Below are 19,737 nucleotides of genomic sequence, written 5' to 3'. Positions count from 1 at the left end.
AAATCTGACCAGACTGCATCTGAAGACTCTTAATAAAAGTCTAAATCCGCTGACATTTCTTCTGAGGATCCTTTGCCTTGTCAGAAATACCTTCAGCTCATCTAGAGAGTTTGGATGTACTAATGGTGCCTGGTACCATTAAGTTGACAATACCATCCATTCAAGTTCTTCTGTTTTCAGACAGTACAGGCTAACCTTTATCAATGCCTGGGTTATAGTTTTTTGTGGTTTTTTCAGGCTATGTGGCCATGTTCCAGAAAAGTTTCTTCCTGATGTTTCACCAGCATCTGTGGCTGGCATCTTCAGAGAATGCTTTGCCTGGAAAAAATGGGTGTATATATACTGTGTGAGCCTGGGAATGCAGGAGTGATTTGCATGTGTATCGTTATGTGCTGATACTGAAGTAACTTTTCTGGAACATGGCCACATAGCCCAAAAAACCCACAAAAAACTATGGATGCCGGCCATGAAAGCCTTTGACTTTACCTGGGTTAGTTGTTCTGATTCTGGAACATTTGAAAGGAGCTTTTTCTCCCAGAGTCAAGCCCAGCAGTTACTGGCTGCTGTGGCAGATGTGGAACTGAAAGCTGGAGTGGGAACAGTATTGAGCATGTGTTGGATGGAGAGGGTAGACCTTTAGCCAAAGGGATCTTGCTCTATAAGTTTCCAAAGATGGTTTGTGAAGGCACAGAGAATACCATATGTATGAGTTCACAGATGACCACTCGAAAAAACACAGTTACAGGTAAGCAACCTGCTTTTCCTTTGGAAGCAGGATTTTGAAAGTTATTACAGTTTGAGGCTCATGTATCTGGAGGTTTTGCAAATCCATGTTCTATATTTGAACCTTTTTTAAAAAAAATAAGGTGCTTAACTCGACTGTGTTTCATATTTTAAATTTCAGAATCTGAAGCTGAAATATTCTTAATTTTTAGATGGGACCATATGGAGGTATTATAGTGATCCAAATTCTGAAATAAGTTAAATCACTGCCAAATTTTATCTAGTTTTGATGTGTAACTACCTGATAATATAAGTTGGCGACTGCCAGGTTTGCCTTTATGCTGCTGCTGCTGCTGCTGCTGCTGCTGCTGCTGCTAAGGGAAAAAAGGATTTGCAGCAGGTTGGCAACCAGTCCAGCTGAGAAATTCCTGTGCAAGATCTTCTAATGGCATGGAATAACTGTTATGTAGATGCCATCTTGAGCACCCGGCTGTTTTACAGCCATTTTCCATTAAATGGACCTGAACCTGCCCTGTGTTTAGAGGTAAGCAAGTAATTTGATAATTGCTTGATGGATAAACAGCCTTGGGAAGTATGTATAACCATTAAGGTGGCATGTAGACACTTAAAATAAAGAATAGTTTACCCCTCACTGAACAGTGACTTTACAAAGATCATGGAAATCACTGCAAAATGATTTCGTGAGAAAGGTTAAATATGGAATTGAAAAAATAGACTCGCTTATAATTTGCCTGCTGAACTTGGTTTTCAACATAGTGCACCATAACCTGATCAGTGTTTAATCTGCACCAGAGGGTAATGTTTGAAACATAGAGAAGGTTGCTGTGAGCTGATTTGGGAAGCCTTTCCAAGCCATGTTTCCATCCCTTTCTTTTCTTTTTCTAGGGAACGGGCAACAGCTGAAGAATGTTTGCTACACTCGTGGCTGGCACAAGCTGATGTTTCTGATAGTATAAACTGGGTTAAGACCACAGAAGAGGAGCCAAATGCCACTATTATAAATGAAGACGATTCCGCTTCTGAAAATTCTACAGACAGAGAAAAAACAGAAGAGTCAACAGTGACAGAAGAGTTGATTGTAGTAGCTTCATATACATTGGGCCAATGTAGGCAGTCAGAAAAAGACAAAATTGTTGAACAGAAAGCCATTTCCAAGCGGTTTAAGTTTGAGGAACCATTACTACAAGAAATACCTGGAGAATTTATTTACTGAATTTCATCTTTCTTCTGCCTCTTGAGACTTAAAATTCTAATTTCCCCTTGCTCCTTTCATATTTATATATAGCCAAATAAACATTCATATACAAAAGTTATTCTAAATAAAATAGAGGGGGGTGTTCAAAAGCTAACTAAAAAACTGTGCCAAACTCCTTTGTTTTTGTGGACTGATACATGGGAAGTGTCTTAGAGAAGAGCAAAAAGCAGCAATTCATATTTTCCTTACCTGTTGATATATGTAAAACTTTTGGACTATATCTTCTATTTAATAATTTTTCACAGTTGTGATCTATAATAGTACAAGTGATGACTGGTAGATATTTCTGTTATCTGGACAAGCTGATAGGTGTTGCTTGTCACCAAGTGCAGCAAAATATGAAGGCAATTAGTATTTAAGCACAGGTTGCCTTTAAATACACTAAACCACATTATACACCCTGGCTTCATCCCTGATGAAATATCTGACACACACCCAAAACCTTTTCACTTATAACAGACTAGCTTTCATGCTAACTTGTAAAATTCAAACAAAATAAGAGTTTGAGGGGTAGCAAAGCTTATAACTACCATTCTACTCTAGACTGGTTTGTAGAGATGCACCCAATTTTTCCATGTTATATTATAAAAATATAATGAGGCTTTACCTTTAATCTGCCTTGAAAGCTGTCCTTATAAGCACAAAGGAAATAAATCAGTGATGTATGTCACTGATGGAGTGGCCGTTTTCAAATACATAGGTCTCTTGCTGCTCAGTCCATACTATCTCATTCTGTAACCAGTAGATGACCGGTAAAGCTATTCTGTACTTGTCAGATTTTAATATAATGCTTTTTCATTTTCTGGTATGCATGAAATCAATGTGTGGCACTTAGTCCATATTGTCCCTGCACCCAGGATATGCATTATTCCTTTTGAAAGTTTTGTACTATATTGAATTTATCACATGGCTTGCTGTTTTTCCTGGTGTCACTATTTTCCATATCTGATTAGTCCTCCTGAAAGGGCAACCCTTCAAATTCATACAGTCTAATCTGTCATTAAGCAAATTATTTATGTTAAGGACACAGTGTTGTTATGTATGGATGAAATTCACATGAAAGCCTTATTATGACCTGGACTGAATTGTGTTGGATTCCATCGTTTTGACACCATTATCAGATCATTAGTTTGCCTTTAGCAGAAGTTGTGCTAGATTTCTAAAACAACTTACCTGTGGGTTTTTCCCCCTGCAAAATAAGGCATGATGTTGGCCTTTATGGGTGGCAAAGAAGGTTTGTGGGGGTGCACAAGTAGTCTGACTTCATGTTTTCTGAGGATCTGTCCAGTGCTTTTGACTATTAGGTGTCCATGGTTCACCATTTTGGTATGCTACACTTGAGCAAAGTTGCTGTGTGTCTTGGAATTCACATCGGGGGCACAAAACATTCGGTGTTTGGTTAAATAGGAAACATAGTTCTTGGGTTTTGTTCTTTTGTCTAAAAGGTCCAGTTAAGGCAGGAGAAAAAAGTTCAATTCATTTTAAAATCTGTATCTGTAAGAAAGTTATGAATTTGCAATGCTTTGTAAATTGCATTTGCTATCTAAGCCACTTGAATCTTAGACTACTCTTTGAACACAAAAGGTTGAAATGCAGAATTGTTAGCTGCAGGAAGAGTGCATACTATTACATTTTAGTTTGTACTGTACAGTTGTAAATTTGGTAAAATATTTAATTTGTCAATTTTAATGTACTTCTAACAAGGCCAGTTGCTTTTGGGGTTGGCTGCTTGGAGTCCTCTCTGTATTCTATATTGCAGTGGTTCACAGCTTTTGGCTCTCCATTTGTTTTGGACTTCAGCTCCCAGAAGCCCTAGCCAACTTGGCCAACGGTCAGGACTTAAGGGAGATGAAGTCCAAATCATCTGGAGGACCAAAGATTGTATTAACTTGCTGTGCCTTAAGATGAGTACAGTAATCCAAATGTTCCAAATATGTATATACAGGAGTCTAACATAACCTATAAGCAAAATTAAAGTTTATCTACAATGGAAAAGGTATGTATGTAGGGACATTAGCTGCAGTTCCATAAATTCAGTGCTGTCAGTTTCTGTTTTCCAAACTTTACAGCTGTGAAGTTAAATTGAAATTGAAGGCTGTGTTGCAGTGAATTGGTACCAGAAATAGAAGAAACAGAAAGAGCTTTTGCACTTTGGAGCCTCATAATTCCAAGGAACAAATTTGAAATCCTACAGCACAGAAATTAATCATATGCAAAATATCAGCAAGTGTATAAATTATGAAGTTATTGAAAAGCTGAATGTGGGTATATAATCTTCACCATGTTTCTTGCAGTTGCTGCTTTTATAACCATTTTATGCTCTTAAATGGGCACACCTTACTCCTCTGTTTGCAAGCTGTGGTGAGACTCGTAAAAGCTCTTGATACTGGGAAACACTAAGCTTTTTGAAGAGAATAGAAGTGACAAGTGTCATTTATTTTATATTAATGCTGATTTCTGGTACTTTCCAGAGTTATGGTTCAGATTGGAATAACACCTGTTAAGGACTTTATAGTAACACAAAGGAATATGGAATAATGTGGTTATCGAACAATCTCTAAAATGACTGGTGTAGCAAAGAAGTGCCATGCCTCTAAAAGCGTCTGTCGAATTCTAAAAGTTGCATTCTTTATGGTTTTAGAATTATTTCCTTAACACAGAAGGTCTATTATGTTGTTCTGTTGGCCAGTGCAAAACTGTTTGCTTTAAAGTGAGGAACTGTCCCTCCTTATTATTTCATTGTGTACTTTAGGGGTTACATTCTATAACTTTCCATCCAAAAACAAAAGTTAATATACTCAAGTTTTAGAGAATTATTTAACTCTCAGGTGGCTTTCTGTTTCCCATTGGAGCTATTTGCATTGCAAAGAATTGGTATCAGGAAGGGTGATTTCGATTTTTAATTGCTTTCATGCCTGTGCCGTGCCTTAAGTGAAAAACCATTAGCTTCCCATCAAAATAGGACTTGATTATCACTATTAAAAAAGTCAAAATTATACTTGGAAGATAAGGGACCTCTTTTCAGTTGCCAGCTGCAGTCCTTCTCTTGTAAAGTCGAAGGGTTTCATGGCCGGCATCCATAGTTTTTTTGTGGGTTTTTTGGGCTATGTGGCCATGTTCTAGCAGAGTTTCTTTCTGACGTTTCAGCAGCATCCGTGGCTGGCATCTTCAGAGAAAGACGCCAGCCACAGATGCTGGTGAAACATCAGAAAGAAACTCTGCTAGAACATGGCCACATAGCCCAAAAAACCCACAAAAAACTATAGTCCTTCTCTTCCATAGTACTTTGCATGAAGATTAGCTGAAACCAACGGGACTCCTCTGAAACTACTGTGGAATATTGTAACTGCTGCCTTAAATTAAACTACTTCAAGCAGCGTGTTGCTTCAGCAAGGAAGGTTTCTTTACTGTGGCGGGTTACATGTTATTTTCAATTCTACCTACTGTGCAACTGTTTTGTATTAATTTTCCAACAAAGCTGACTATCAAGTCATGCTTTTATATTACATAGTTCAATCTCAGCTTCATGACTAGAAATTATTTATCTACAGTGGACTTAATTATTTCTTAATTCAAGCAATAATACTACTGAAAAGAGCAAGCAATTGAACTTTAAGAATAACTGATGAAACGTGTACTTCTCACTCCTCTCCATTATGTATGTCAAATCAATAGTAATAGTGCTAATGAGAGCGATGCCTCTGGAATATATATGTAATGTCTTTGGTTTTCATATTTTGTAAGCAACATGTTTAAATGTTAAGGGTTTAATAAATGGATTCATCTTTGTCACAGCTGTTAATATTTTTTCCAGAACTATATGATGAAGAGTTAGTAGCTTTAATTGACAAGAACTCCCAAGAAATGTTGAGATTCTACTAAAGCTTTGATTTGAATGAAAGCGTTAAGGGAACAGTCTAATATCATCCTGAGAGTGGATAGGGATGTTTGTGCATATGTACAAACAAGCAGTTTGTAAATCATTGGTATGTCAGTGGTCCCTTGTTGAGCCAGAGTTATTCATATGGAAGCCTACTCTTTCTGGGATGTTCTTTATAACCTACTAATCTGCAATGCTACCTATTATTATTATTATTATTATTATTATTATTATTTCTTAACCACCTCTCCTCAAGGTGAGGCACACCATAGATTAAAACATACAAAATAATTTGTACGTGTCCAATCAAAATACATAAGCCTAGGACACATTAAAATCTTCCCACATAAAATTTAAAACATACCTATTTGCATTCTGTTTATGCATTTGATTTTAAAAGTGGACAAGGTGAAGAAATAGTTTAAGTAATATGCAAGACCTTATATAAATCTATAAATGCATAATAAGTGAGTGGTTATATTTTATAATATAGCGATAAAAACGATTGCTGTGTGCAACAAAAGTTGTCCTGTTTTATAGATTTAATTATAGTAATAAGAGTCATAAGACATGTGTCTTGTTTGCTTTAATAATTGAGCTGAATTAACCAAGAAAATATAAAATGCAGCCTTATGGTAAAATTTTGCCATATGTGTACATTGCCAAGATTGTGACTAGATGATACACAGTATATTTATCAGTTTTATTCCAGATCAAGGAAAATACTGTTTAATTTAAGGATAGAAAATCGAAAATGAAATCCAATGAATAACAAAACCCGAAACAGTTTTGAGCTTTGGAAGTAACAGCTCTAGTAAAACAGTTTGGACTAATTTTCATTGGTATAATTAATACCAATTTCACAACTCTCATTCTGAAAGATTTAACTAATGGAGAAAACATAAGGTTATCTTGGTTGGTAAAAATATGAATAGTTAAAATGGCTATAAATTCAAATGTTCTGTTCTAATTCATGCCTTAGAACCAGATTACAAGGAACTAAAAGGTTGGCAACGCTTTACTCTTGCTTAGGCAGATAAATGCCTTAAAGTAGAAACTTCCTGCCATGCATCCTTGCTCTATCTCTTGTCCCCGATTCTCAAGCTCACTTAAATCTATAAGTTTAGAATCAGCTCATTATCATTAAAGAATTAAATAGAAGATTTTCAAGAAAACATCTAAACATGTCCACGTGTGTGCCATGTTTAAAATCCCAAAAGATAAAATTTTAAAAAGTCTCTTTTTGAACTGCAGGTGATGGAAATAGACAGCAGGGCTCAGTTACTATCCTTAATTTCCCATATACATACACACACACATTTCATTTTTTACACAGTAACGCTCCCGTGCCACAAATTGGGAGTGCAAAGCATGCCCTGCAGGCTGCATGCAATCTATATGCTCTGATGGGTTTTTCCAACACTATGGAGCAGTTTTTAGAGGACAGGTACAAGTGATAATTTGTAGGAGAGAGGAATTCCCTCACACTTTTGCTGGAAAAAAGTGATCTATCAGCAAAACTGTCCTTTGTGGTCTGACTAGAGTATTTAAAATTATGGGAAAAAATAATACTTGAGCATCTTCTGGCCTATTATCACCCCTGCTATGCTTAACTCTTGAGCCATTGGGGGAGAGATGCAGCAATGTAAAATACAAAAAAATTGCATACTTTGAGACAATCACTAGACTGTTCCTTTCACATGAGGATATAAGTAATACAAACTGCAGTTTTACACATCTTGTCCAGCAGCATTCTTCACAGAAGAGGGGTACACTGGAATATTTTGGCCATTGCAGAGTTGCAGCGTGACTTCCCTCAGACACCAACTGTCATAAATAGACATGTTAAGACATTTAGTTGCTACAGAAAGACAGGATCAGAAATCTAATGATTAAGTTTATAACTTAGAATAGGATCAGTACTGAAGCTTTACGATGCCGACATTACAATGGGTTGAATCGAGGTGTATCATGAAGATTTTCAGGAGATGTTTTCTATTCTGACAATGAAATGAGTTCGCTTTCTTACGTCTAACTGCTTAAATTAGTCTTCTAAGATTATGAAAATGTTTAAAACATAGCATTGTTTTTGGCTGCAATCCTGTTGGGTCCCTATGTCTGTAAGTAGACTTAGATGTCCAGGAACTACAGTTGTGCAGTTCTGAAATGTCCGTATCTAGTAGGGGACTGCTGATATATTACTGCATAGCACAGCCAGCAGAGTGCCCAATGCGCATTGATGCCTAATGTGCACTGCTCTTCAATGTACATTGCATTGGTCCGGATGTACACTGCCTTGCATACTGGGCATCAGGCACTCTTGCCAATGTCCTGTTATGCATTTTCACAATTCAGTAACCAGATTTCTTACCGCCTCTTCTACTTATGTAAATATCCACAAAGTTACATTATGTAAAAGAATCATATAGAATTCCAGTGGTTATTTTAAAATTCTCTTAATTCTATTTGGGGAACACAACACCTGAGTACTTTGAAAGGTTGTTGTTGTATCCCTTCAAGTTATTTCCAACTTATGGCAACCCTAAGGCAGACCTATCATGGCGTTTCATTGGCAGAATTTGTTCAGGGGAGGTTAGGCATTGCCTTCCCAAGAGGCTGAGAGCATGTGACTTGCCCAAGGTCACCCAGTGGGTTTCATGGCTGAGCCGAGAATCGAACCCTGGATTCCATTGACCAACACCAAAACCACTGCTCCATACTAGCTCTCTACTATTTTACAATTACTTTCCAAATGATAGACACTACCTTAGCAAATGATGCAATTTGGGTATAGATCACCTGAAACCTGAGCCTGATTTAAGCGTGCAGATCATATGAATAGTTGCTTGCAGTCCAACTGCATGTACATCAGTCAGTTGGAACTGGCTTCACAAACAGCTGTACAATGCGGAACAGCACCTAAATACTGCTGCATGTGTCAACTGAGCTCAAATGTAGGAGATGATCAGATTACAAAGAAGCACCTGGAGTTGTTACACACAATAAATGATGTTATTAAGAATCCACAAAGGTAGCATTTTGCATGACGTCTCTTAATCTGTTATTTCATGCACTTCCAAAGACCATAATGATCAAGACAAGTCTAAGCATTTTTTCCCCAAGGATAGTCTTTGCTTTCTGTATACTTACTTGTTAAGGGAGAAATCTTTTTCTGAGCTGACTTGAAGATATCCAGCTGACTTTGTTCCGGACACAGGTATCTTTAGCTGCAAATTCAAAAGCAAAGTTTTTCTGCTGAATGTTCGTTAAAATTATCTTTTTGGCATGGACCAGAAATCTCAGAACAGACAAGTTTTCAAAATTTGAAATCCCAAATTATAATGTTAAGCTTGACCACCATAAAGTCCTGAAAATATACACAACAACTATGCGTTCACACCATAATTCCTTATTAGACAAAACATAAACTTAAGTCTACTACAAAAAAATGAATGAATCCAGTGCAGGCATCCAACTCTGTTAGGCAACTACTGGAAAGCCTACTTGTTCCAACAGAGTGTATCTGATAACTGAGATCTTCTCCCTCAGGAGGGGGAATCCTCCTCACAATCCCTAGAGGCCTTTGGAGGCATTTTTACGTGGAAAGAAAATCTTCCTTTTAGTACAGTGGGTTGTTTTTATCTGCTGGGATTTGGTTCCACAGCCCTCTGTGGATAACAAAATCCATGGATGTTGAATTCCCATTAAATACAATGGCATGGCAAAATCGTATCCCTGATATAAAATGGAAAATCAAGGTTTGCTATTTGGAATATATATATATTTTTAATATTTTCAATCCGTGGATGCTTGAATCCGTGGATAAAAAATCCGTGGATCAGGAGGGCTTACTTTTGGTGTGCACTTACAAGTCTCTTTGCATTTTGCAACACAAGTGTAAAAACTATTTCTTATATTATCACTCTAGCCCAGTGTGGCAACATTTTGCAGCCCCAAACACTATGGATGAAGCCAGCTGCACATTAATCATATGACAAGCAATGTTCATTTGCATTACAATGGGTACCATTCTTATTGCTCCATAAGGATACCATGGGAATAGTTCCCATGTTGCAGTAACATATGAGCAGGGCTTGACAATTACAGTATGTTTGTAAGCTCATGCAGTCCAGTGAAACCAAAACTACGTACAGTATGTTGTTTCTCAAGTATTTAGATCCTAACTTGATAAAATATGCATTCAATTTAGCTAATGCCCCAATGAAATAATAGTTGTTCTCAGGGTACAGATGCTCATTCTCATGTGCCAGACCATCCAATTAACCATCACCAGATAAGTAACATGTGAAACTGCTTTATGCTGAGTCAGACCACTGACTCTTAAGCTCTTAAAACATCCTGCTCTTTGAGACCACCACCACCCTTTTAATGGAGATACTAAACAATAAATCCAAGATCTTTTGAACATAAAATATACTATTATACAGGCCATCCCAAACACTGTTGCATTTCCATATGTATTCTGCTCCAAATCAGCCTTGATGGATTGGACAAATCTTCTGATAGAGCCAACTATCCCAAAGTTCAAAAACAAACTGGTGAAATATTTGCAGCAGGCTAGGCTCTGCTGCTGTCATTAAGGCAAGACTTAATTAAGCGCAGATACATTAACAGATAATTTGTAGGTTAAGTAGTAGTCTCCTAAGGGTTCTGGGGTTCCTAAATGTCTAACATGCAGCACAGTGTCATCACTGTATGCAGGTACAGTAAATTACATGCTAAACTATCTGCACCATCTTATAAAAACTTGCATCCTAGCAAGCTATGTGGTCAAGCTTTAACTTAGTGTCCTGGAAATCCCCCTCTCTTTTGTTTCCTCCCTTCTCCACCCTCAGGTTTTAATCCATGGAGCTCTTACCTGAGCTTGTGATACATCCACGCAATTGCCCTTGTCTGTCAGTCTGACGAAATGTACTTTGACAGGAGGAGCACCAAGTGCCTCCAGGGCTGCTGGGTCTTTATGAAGCTGTTCAAGAGCCTTCTGATAGTATTGTGTTCTTGCAAAACTCTCTGAGCCAGAAGAGAAAAGAGGAAAAAAGGCAGGAATGCGGAAACTGTGCAGTGGAAGTGATGAATATCGGGGGAAATAATATTGTTACTTATTTAAATGATGCAGAATAGTGTCTGGTTGTTTTGACAGGTGGCACAGCCAAGAAGGTAAAGGAACCGTCTGCCCTTTCCATCTCTTTCTCTTCTACATATCCCCATGGAAGTTTCCTAGACATGTCAAAAGACGTTTCATGATCATCAAAGGCCAGTGTCCACTTGAATTTTAAACGAGGAGAACCTGTTTAAAATTAGATCTGCATGGACTCAGCTACTCAACTGGAAAACGGCGGATCAGGGCCTCAGAGGCTGCCGCTGTGGCAGCTGAGGCCCCGAGCCGGTGGGGAAAGGGCTGGATACAGGCCGCCCCAAACAGGCGGTCTGTAATGAGACATGGTTTCCAGATCCTTCACCATTTTGGTCACCCTCCTTTGGACATGCTCCATTTTCTCAACATCTTTTTTGGATTGTGGTGCCCAGAACTGGACACAATATTCTAGGTGAGGCCTGACCAAGCAGAATAGAGTGGCATTATTACTTCCTTTGATCTAGACACTATACTTCTATTGATGCAGCCTAAAATTACATTGGCTTTTTAGCTGCCTCATCACACTGTTGACTCATGTTCAACTTGTGGTCTACTTTCATAAGTAGTCTTCTTAAGCCAGGTGTCCTCCATCCTATATCTATGTGTTTCGTTTTTCTGCCCTAAGTGCAGTACCTTACATTTTTCTGTGTTGAATATCATTTTGTTTGCTTTGGCCCAGCCTTCCAGTTTATATGCATGATGTAAATAGAAACATTTTATACATACATGCACAAGTGAATATGAGCCATAAGTTCCTCTCCCCTGTAGGAGTTTTATAATGTGTGAAAAGGCTTCTACACATGATGAGGAAGGTGCACTGTGCCTCGTGTTTTTAATAATCTGCCCCAAATCTGAGTGATTTGTCAGTATGGCAATGGAACATTATCAACATCTGACTTGGGGTTGCTGCTTCAGCTTCAATTGGGCATCAGTACGGCATTCTGCCTTTCACAAAGGACCGTGGTTTCATAGGTATCAGCCTCCTGGGCTGGCAACAAAAATAGTAAACATGGCATTGTCTAGTTATCAGTATCGGAGCACAGCAGACCCTACAGTGACATTTGGAAGCCCAGTTTGATTTTTTAGTGCTATTTCCAGGCAAATGGGGATTATCAGACCATCTTCTCTCACTAGGGCCTAGGCTAACAAAAGCCAATTATAACAATAGCCTCTATTTATTTATTATATTAATTTGAATCCCACTTTTCTCCCTAAATGGGAAACCAAAGTGGCTTACCATCTAAAAACATACAATTAAAATTTGCAAAAGGGACAATTAAGGTATAATTTTTAGGAAATAAAATGTTAACTGCTCTCTGAAGGATAGCTTGTTTAATTTTAACATGATGTTTTATAACTCCAGCACAAATTTAAGGTAAATTTTCTTAAATTCTTCACAAACATGTTGGTTTTCGAAATCAGATTCAGCTATGGTCTAATAAATGGTACAAAAGGAGATGTTTTGGGAGGCAATACATCTGTGGCTGGAGCACACATATGACCAAATAGACCTAACTGTTCATATGACAGGTAGGGATACTGCTTGTGCATACTCCTCCCTGTAAAAACAAAACAAAACCAAAAACCCAGTTTCCTGCAGGTTGAAAACTAGACCTTCAAAGAGGAAAGTTCTATCTCAGTCTGGTTTTCTATTTGCAAGGAATTTTGCTGTTGTTCCTGCTGCTGCTCAAGCTCCAAGTGAAAATTCAAATATGTGCTCTGCAAACAGGTGACTTTAACATTCTGCCATTGCAATCTGGTAAAGATTCAGGCCAGGTTTAAGGGATGGAACTTACTTTGCATGAAATAATACATAAGAGCGCTTCCTCCAGTAGATAAAAGTCCCAGATAAATAGCCATTTGCCGAAGTTTTCTCAAGGATGCTGGCATGTTTTATTCCCTAAGGGGAAAGAAGGAAAATAGTCTTATTGTATATGAATAGAACAAGGGAATTTTGCCAAAGCCCTTTCAATAATCCGGAAAAGAGAAGAAAATGATCTCTCTGGCATGGCAGGTTGATCTTGCAGCTTCTTGCATGTGCTGAATAACCAAAATTAATATTATTCAGCCTTAAAGGGGGGCAGTGTAGTGTAGTGGTTTAAGCATTGGACTAGGACTCTAGAGATCAAGGTTTGATTCCCTGCTCAGCCATGGAAACCCACTGGGTGACCTTGGGCAAGTCACACACTCTCACCCCCAAAACACCCTTAAGATTGCCATAAGTCCAAAATGAATTGAAGGCACACAACAATGGGGGGGGGTAGATTTGTCTCAATCTGAAATGCTATGTTTACATAGCAAACATTATGGATAGATTTGGATAAGAGTGAATGAGGTTTGGTGTTGGACTGGGACTGTGGATGACCAGAGTTTAAATCCTGGCTCAGTGATGGAAACCCACTGGGTGAACTTGGGTAAGCCTTTCAACCTCAGGGGAAGGCTGCGACAAACTCATCTGAACAAAGCATGCCAAGAAAATCCCTTGACAGAGTCACTATATGTTGAAAACAAGTCGAAGTCACACAATGACAACGAATGAGGAAGCAGGACGAGGCGCAACTTCATTACAATTAAGAACAGTGTTGCTAGATTTTGTAGGTCCCAACTACATACATAAACACAATAAGGGAACTGATAAAGAGGAAGATTTTGCAATGAACTTTCCCCCTCAACCTCTCAGTATTCTTCCCTGACCTATTTGTGTTAATCATATGTTTGTTTTGTTCTGATGTTCAGTACAGATGAGAAATACACCACAGAAAATACAAGTCTAGATGGCATAAAATGTCACTAAACAGCCAACAGTAAAACGCTTTGTCTTATTTTTATTTTTGTCTTTCCTGTATCATCATTATCATTCACTGTACTGAAAATATCTCAATGGGATTTTCCTGTCCCTATATTATATTATATTATATTTTTATCCCACCTTTCTCCCAAAAAGGGACCCAAGGCGGCTCACAATATAAAAACACATTAAAACAACATTTTAAAAAACAATTAAAATAGCCTAATTAAAACAGTAAAAAGTTTTAAACAATTAAACATACAAAATTGGTTATATTCTTATACCACCTTTCTTCCAGTATTCTCAAGGAGGCATATTTGTACTGTGTAAAGAGGATCTTTGTGGGCTGTCAAGATTTCCATTTAATTTAGTGGTATGAATTTACAGTATCAAATTATAGCCCTTTAAGTTTTGGTCTCTTTTAAAGGTGAATTTGCTTATACGCAGGCTACTTAGGAAAATAGTAACCCGTGTTGCCAACAAGCCTCGAAGATATTCCCTGGAATATGTTACCAAAATCCAAAATCCCCGGAATTCCCCAATATTTACTGGAATATTCAGTCGAAATCCCCGGAAAGAAATTAATTAAATTCCCCAGAAATTGGCAACGCTGATAGTAACCAAATAGTAACAATCTGCAGGTAACTACTTTGTAAGCTGTCTGCTTCCATATGACAAATTTTACTATGCCATGTGGTTTTATGAATTACAAACCACATTCGCAGATACATGAAGTTTTTAAATCAGTTGGCAAATGTATAAACATATCCTGGGGTGGCTAAATTAACTGTAAAGAAATAAGACAAAAATACAAAGAAGCTCAGACCTTTACAGTTGCCATTCACAAAAAGTTATGTGATAACACAGTCAGTATGTATAATAGTGTTTTGCACACATGCTCCATTAGTTCTTGCAGGGCTTGGTTTGGAGACATCTCCAATGTAACATGTACCAAGGAAAGATGGCCAAGAAGCACCGGGTATTCAGAGGGACACAGCTAAAAGTCCTTCTGACAAGAACATGGTTGGTACAAAGGGATTACATGCTTATGAACGTGTTTCAGAAGTCTTCCAAGCCAGGTCTTACTTCAATGGTGAGTCATGTCTTCCGAGAGTGGCGGGGACAAAGATAGAACACTAGCCCTAAAACCAGTTTCCATAATAACACTTAAACTGGGGACAAACCAGCACTAAACAATATTACCAGGTAAAAATGCCTCGCCCCTTCTGAGATGAAGTGGTGTGACCTTATACATCCTTTTCACTATGGCAACATTTCTTGAAGGAAATTAAAAGAGACAGTAAACATCTCCAACTAAAATGTAACTTCCTTTTACAGGCAAGAGAAATCTGCAGATGAAGAAATCAAGGAAAACTTGAAAGACTATGCTGTAAGGGTAGAGAACCTACCAATTTCTGCATGCATACCCTGAAACCTCCATGCCTATGTTTTATTCTCTCTTCTACACCATTCATTCTTTCCTATATATCTGGTCCACCCTTTAAGCCTCGACATTCCAAAAAGATTATGTCTTATCCATGCACCAATGCTGGGCAGGAATTATAAAACAATTTCCACAGGCAAAACAGAAGCAGAGAGGAATTAAATAATTAACAATACAAAAGATGTCCCGTTTGTACATAAATGAAGTACAAAATGTGTTATTCATACAAATAGGTAGTAGCAGTGGTGTCACTATAGGGGGGTGTGGCCCGCACCAGGTGACACCCTGAAATGGTGTGACAAATCTGCTCCTCAAACACCTACTTTGGGGCAGAAAATAGGCTGTGGCATTCATCTGCTTCACATTAAAATGCTTTAAGAGATGGTGGGAGTGGGATGAAGCTCAATGGGAGGAAAAAGGAGAGGCCCCAGAATTTTTTAAAATTCAAATTTCATTTTTTTTTAAAAAAAATTAAATTTTTGATTTTTAAAAAAACATATATTATGTTTAAACTTTCTTTAAAAACATCACATTTTAACCAAATCTTCACTACGCATATGGAAACACATTTTGGTTGTGCATACGATGTTGCAATTTGAAGGTATCATTTTAATTTTGCTCGTTCTTTATGTCACAACTATTAGCATTACATTCAGTGGCATATGGCAGTGAGGACTGACGAATAGCATTAGTGCAAAAAGGCATTGCTAAGGATTCTGTATGGTGTGAAACAGGAGGAGGTCAATGGAGGGGCTGACACCATGAGTGACCGCACCGGGTGAAACCTACCCTAGGGATGCCACTGGGTGATAGCAATACTTTTATACTCAAATAGATTAAGAGGTGAAATGATAGCCCTGTTTAAATACTTGAAGGGCTGTCATATTGAAAAGGGAGCAAGATTGTTTTCTGCTGCTCCAGAGATTAGAACACAGAACAATGGATGCAGGAAAAGGGATTCCAGTTCAACATTAGGAGGAACTGCCTGACAGTAAGGGCTGTTCGACAGTGGAACACACTTCCTTGGAAAGTAGTGGAGTCTCCCTCCTTGGAGGTCTTTAAGCAGAGTCTGGATGGCCATCTGTCAATGGAGGTGCTTTGATTGAGAGTTCCTGCATGGCAGGGGGTTGGACTGGATGGCCCTTGGGGTCTCTTCCAATTCTACGATTCTGTGATTCTATGAACATAATAATGGTGGAAGCTAAGGCACCTATTACAAAGTGAAGGGAACTTATATAGAGATCACTGCTATGCACTGAGTATATGGGAGATACTGGCCTCTAGTAATTCAAGTATTTCAGTAGCTTCAAATACATTTATATATGTCATTACTTCAGAGTTAAGTCCCCATGACATTCTTTCTGTACTCATAATTCATCACAGACTATTTCTTCAAATACTTTGGGAACACATCTTCACGTGTTCTGTTTACTCCATACTTATATCAGAGCCCAAAAGGATGAGACCAAAGCAGACCAGTGGAGGATAGGGGGGCTTGGAGATGTCTCATCCATAGGGCCGCCATGTGTCAAGGTCAATTGGAGGGAAGTTCATAACAAACAACAATATGGGAGGTAGAAACAACTCATTGTCATTCCCCAGACTGTCTTGGTGTCTTCCGCAAGTGACACACCATTTGCATGTCTGATGTTGCTTGCTCAATCAGACATGAGACACAGATACAAATAGCTTTAAGACACCACCACTTCCCAGTGTGCTGTGACCTCAGGCACTTTCTCCGTTCCTTTCAAAACAATGACCCAGAAGTGCCACAAAACATTTGCTTCTCCTGCATCAAATCCAAGGTCCGCAGTTCACAAATATCTGCCGGGGGAATCACTGATAGGTTGCTGAAAAACGGTAAAATATCACACCCTGGGGAGCATAACATGTTATTTCTATCAGTTCTACATACATCCCTGAACACAAGCAAAACAATCTAAAGCTGTACACTTTAGTGTGGGCAGAGTGTGGAAGGGATACTGAGATGACAAGGAACTTCGGAGAGTTTAGTCCATGAATAGCTTCCACCTCTAGTGCTGAGGTGACTTGGAATGGAATCAGTGGTGGTGGCGGGGAGTTAGAATAATAGAATTGGAAGAGACCCCAAAGACCATCCAGTCCAACCCCCTGCCATGCAGAAACTCACAATCAATGCATCCCAGACAGATGGCCATCCAGCCTCTGTTTAAAGACCTCCAAAGAAGGAGACTCCGCCACACTCTGACGCAGCATATTCCACTGTTGAACAGCTCTCACTGTCTGGAAGCTCTTCCTAATGTTGAGGTGGAATCTCTTTTCCTGTAATTTGAACCCAATGCTCCAGGTCCTATTCTCTGGAGCAGCAGAAAACAAGTTACTGGTTGTTGTTTTTGAAAACACCTTGTCATTGGGCATCCCTGGGAAAATCTACTGCAGCTGCTCTGAAACGATAAAGGCTAGACACTATAATAATTGGATATATTATGCAAAACAAAAGTGTCATTACACTGCTGTTACTGCTATTAGAACACCGGAATTAAACCTTGTCGTCAGTGAATTACTATCTTCATGCATCTTCAGACAGGGCAAATAAAGCAAAACAGTCCAAAATAATGGACTAATAGGTTTGCTTGTCATCACTCGATATCTGTTTACTTCCATTTCAGCAGCAGGTAGCATCTCATTGCTACCACAAGAATTGTTCACATTTCCTTCCAGCCTTGCCACAAATAGACATTGGTCACGCCAGCTAATATTATAAGGTCACAGTTTTCTACTGGGACTGGTCCAGAATCATGAAGCCATATTAACATAATCAGTCAATCTTTATTATGGTCTAGGACCAGCACAATAAAAGAAAAAGCACAAAAAAGGTAAATTGAAAGAAACAAACAAGATAATGAATAAAGCAAATTACACTTTCAAGCAGAGAAAAGTGAGTTCCTTAAATCATCTACTACGGGGAGTTTTCACCTTTATTTCCCTTGCATTTTTTCCAACTGTTTTTTCCACTTGAATCATAACCAGCAGGAATGCCGTGATACAAAAACTTCAGGGAAATTAATGCAAGCATACAGTACAATAATAAAAAGTAGCATACTAAAATGTGTCAAAAGTACAATAAAATTGTATGCAATAAAGCAGCATGGTACATTATAGTATTCACTCCACACCACTCAGACTAACTACCACACAAAAACGGGTAAGAAAATAAACTTGTGTCACATAATTTTGCTACCCAATTTATTATCAACCACATACATTCAACTCAATATTTGTTGTGGTGCTGATGGTGTGCCTTCAAGTCATTTCTGATTTATTGTAACCCAAGACAAAACTATGGTGGTGTTTTCTGGGCTAGATTTGTCCAGAGGGGGGTTGCCAATGTCTCCTCCCCATAAGGCTGAGAGAGTGTGACTTGCCCAGGGTCTCCCAGAAGATCTATGACTAACGGTGACTCCCTTAACTCTAGTCCAGCACTCAAAATATTAACCCAGTTATTTGAAGTGAGACCATAGTTCCTGTCCCAGTAATTGAAAATTCAATGTATTTGTCCATATTGATTAGACTGGAAATAGACTTAGTCATATTTAGATTTGGTCTATTCATTTTGATGAATCCCCTCTAAATATGACTCTGGCTTTAAACTTCCTCATGTCATGGACAGCTAAAGCATCATTATCATCCTTCACCATCTTCCCTTCTTTATAACCTTTCAGGAGTCCCAACCTTGCTACTTCCATATTAATAACTGTATAGGCTGGGCACAGGGGAATGAGTGTGAGACCAAAAAGATCGATGGCACAGTGGTTAAATGCCTGTACTACAGCCATTCACAGCCACAAGGTTGTGAGTTTGATCCCAGGGACTCAAGGGTTGACTCAGCCTGGCATCTTTCCGTAGGACACCAAACTGAGTAGTACCCAACTTGTTGGGGACAATGAGCTTACACATTATAAACCGCTTAGGGACTGCTTAAGTGCACTGATAAGTGGTATAGAAATGTACTTGCTATTGCCTAAAGTTATTAACTAAGAAGAGTTTTGAACCAGGCACTGAAAACCCCAGGTTCATGCTCTTAACTATAGTGCAACATTTGCTCTGCACTTAGACCAGTTATGAAGAGCTGGTAATTAGAAGGTGTCAAAGATTGGCTAACACTGCGATGATCACTGCTAGTACTGGGACATTTTAAAAGACTTTTAGGGGCTGTACAGATGGGTGGCATGCAGCAGCCCCTTTACTAGCCGGATCAGGACTGTGGCAACCTCACTTTGTGGACCCAATCCGGCTTCTGGAGAGCGCAAAAAGGAGCCACAAAAAGTGATTCCTTTTTGTGCACTCCAAGGGGCACCATAGCCACGGCAATGTGGCTTTATGATGCCCCTTTGGTGCTACATCATGTGGATACAGCACCAGAGGGGCATCATGATGGCGAGCACCATGTAGACCAGCGCAAACCAAAATGGTGCCCTAGGACGCTGCGTCC

The 19,737-nt window shown here is 38.8% G+C and overlaps 2 protein-coding genes across 6 annotated transcripts in view; one reads left to right on the top strand and one right to left on the bottom strand.

Annotated features, from left to right (window-relative positions):
- Positions 1 to 5,769, top strand: part of LOC149309486 (serine/threonine-protein kinase 17A-like) — a 32,114-nt gene extending 26,345 nt beyond the window's left edge. The window contains exon 7 of the mRNA XM_089532554.1: positions 1,630 to 5,769. Coding sequence (XP_089388680.1) covers positions 1,630 to 1,957 — 328 coding nt within the window. The 3' untranslated portion in view covers positions 1,958 to 5,769. The remainder of the gene's footprint in view (positions 1 to 1,629) is intronic.
- A 1,415-nt stretch (positions 5,770 to 7,184) lies between these two features.
- LOC149309485 (cytochrome c oxidase assembly factor 1 homolog) overlaps positions 7,185 to 19,737 on the bottom strand; it is a 51,207-nt gene continuing 38,654 nt past the window's right edge. For all 5 annotated transcript variants that reach the window (XM_089532549.1, XM_089532552.1, XM_089532551.1 and 2 more), the window contains 4 exons: positions 12,831 to 12,934; positions 10,759 to 10,910; positions 9,030 to 9,106; positions 7,185 to 7,706 (listed from right to left, as the gene is read on the bottom strand). In XM_089532549.1, the coding sequence (XP_089388675.1) occupies positions 7,610 to 7,706; positions 9,030 to 9,106; positions 10,759 to 10,910; positions 12,831 to 12,924 (420 nt within the window). In that variant the 5' untranslated portion in view covers positions 12,925 to 12,934 and the 3' untranslated portion in view covers positions 7,185 to 7,609. The remainder of the gene's footprint in view (positions 7,707 to 9,029; positions 9,107 to 10,758; positions 10,911 to 12,830; positions 12,935 to 19,737) is intronic.

The sequence above is a fragment of the Sceloporus occidentalis genome, unplaced genomic scaffold (assembly GCF_023333645.1).
Source record: "Sceloporus occidentalis isolate IW3139 unplaced genomic scaffold, rSceOcc1.0.p SCAF_7, whole genome shotgun sequence".
NCBI lineage: Eukaryota > Metazoa > Chordata > Lepidosauria > Squamata > Phrynosomatidae > Sceloporus > Sceloporus occidentalis.
This window is presented reverse-complemented; position numbering and strand designations above follow the sequence as displayed.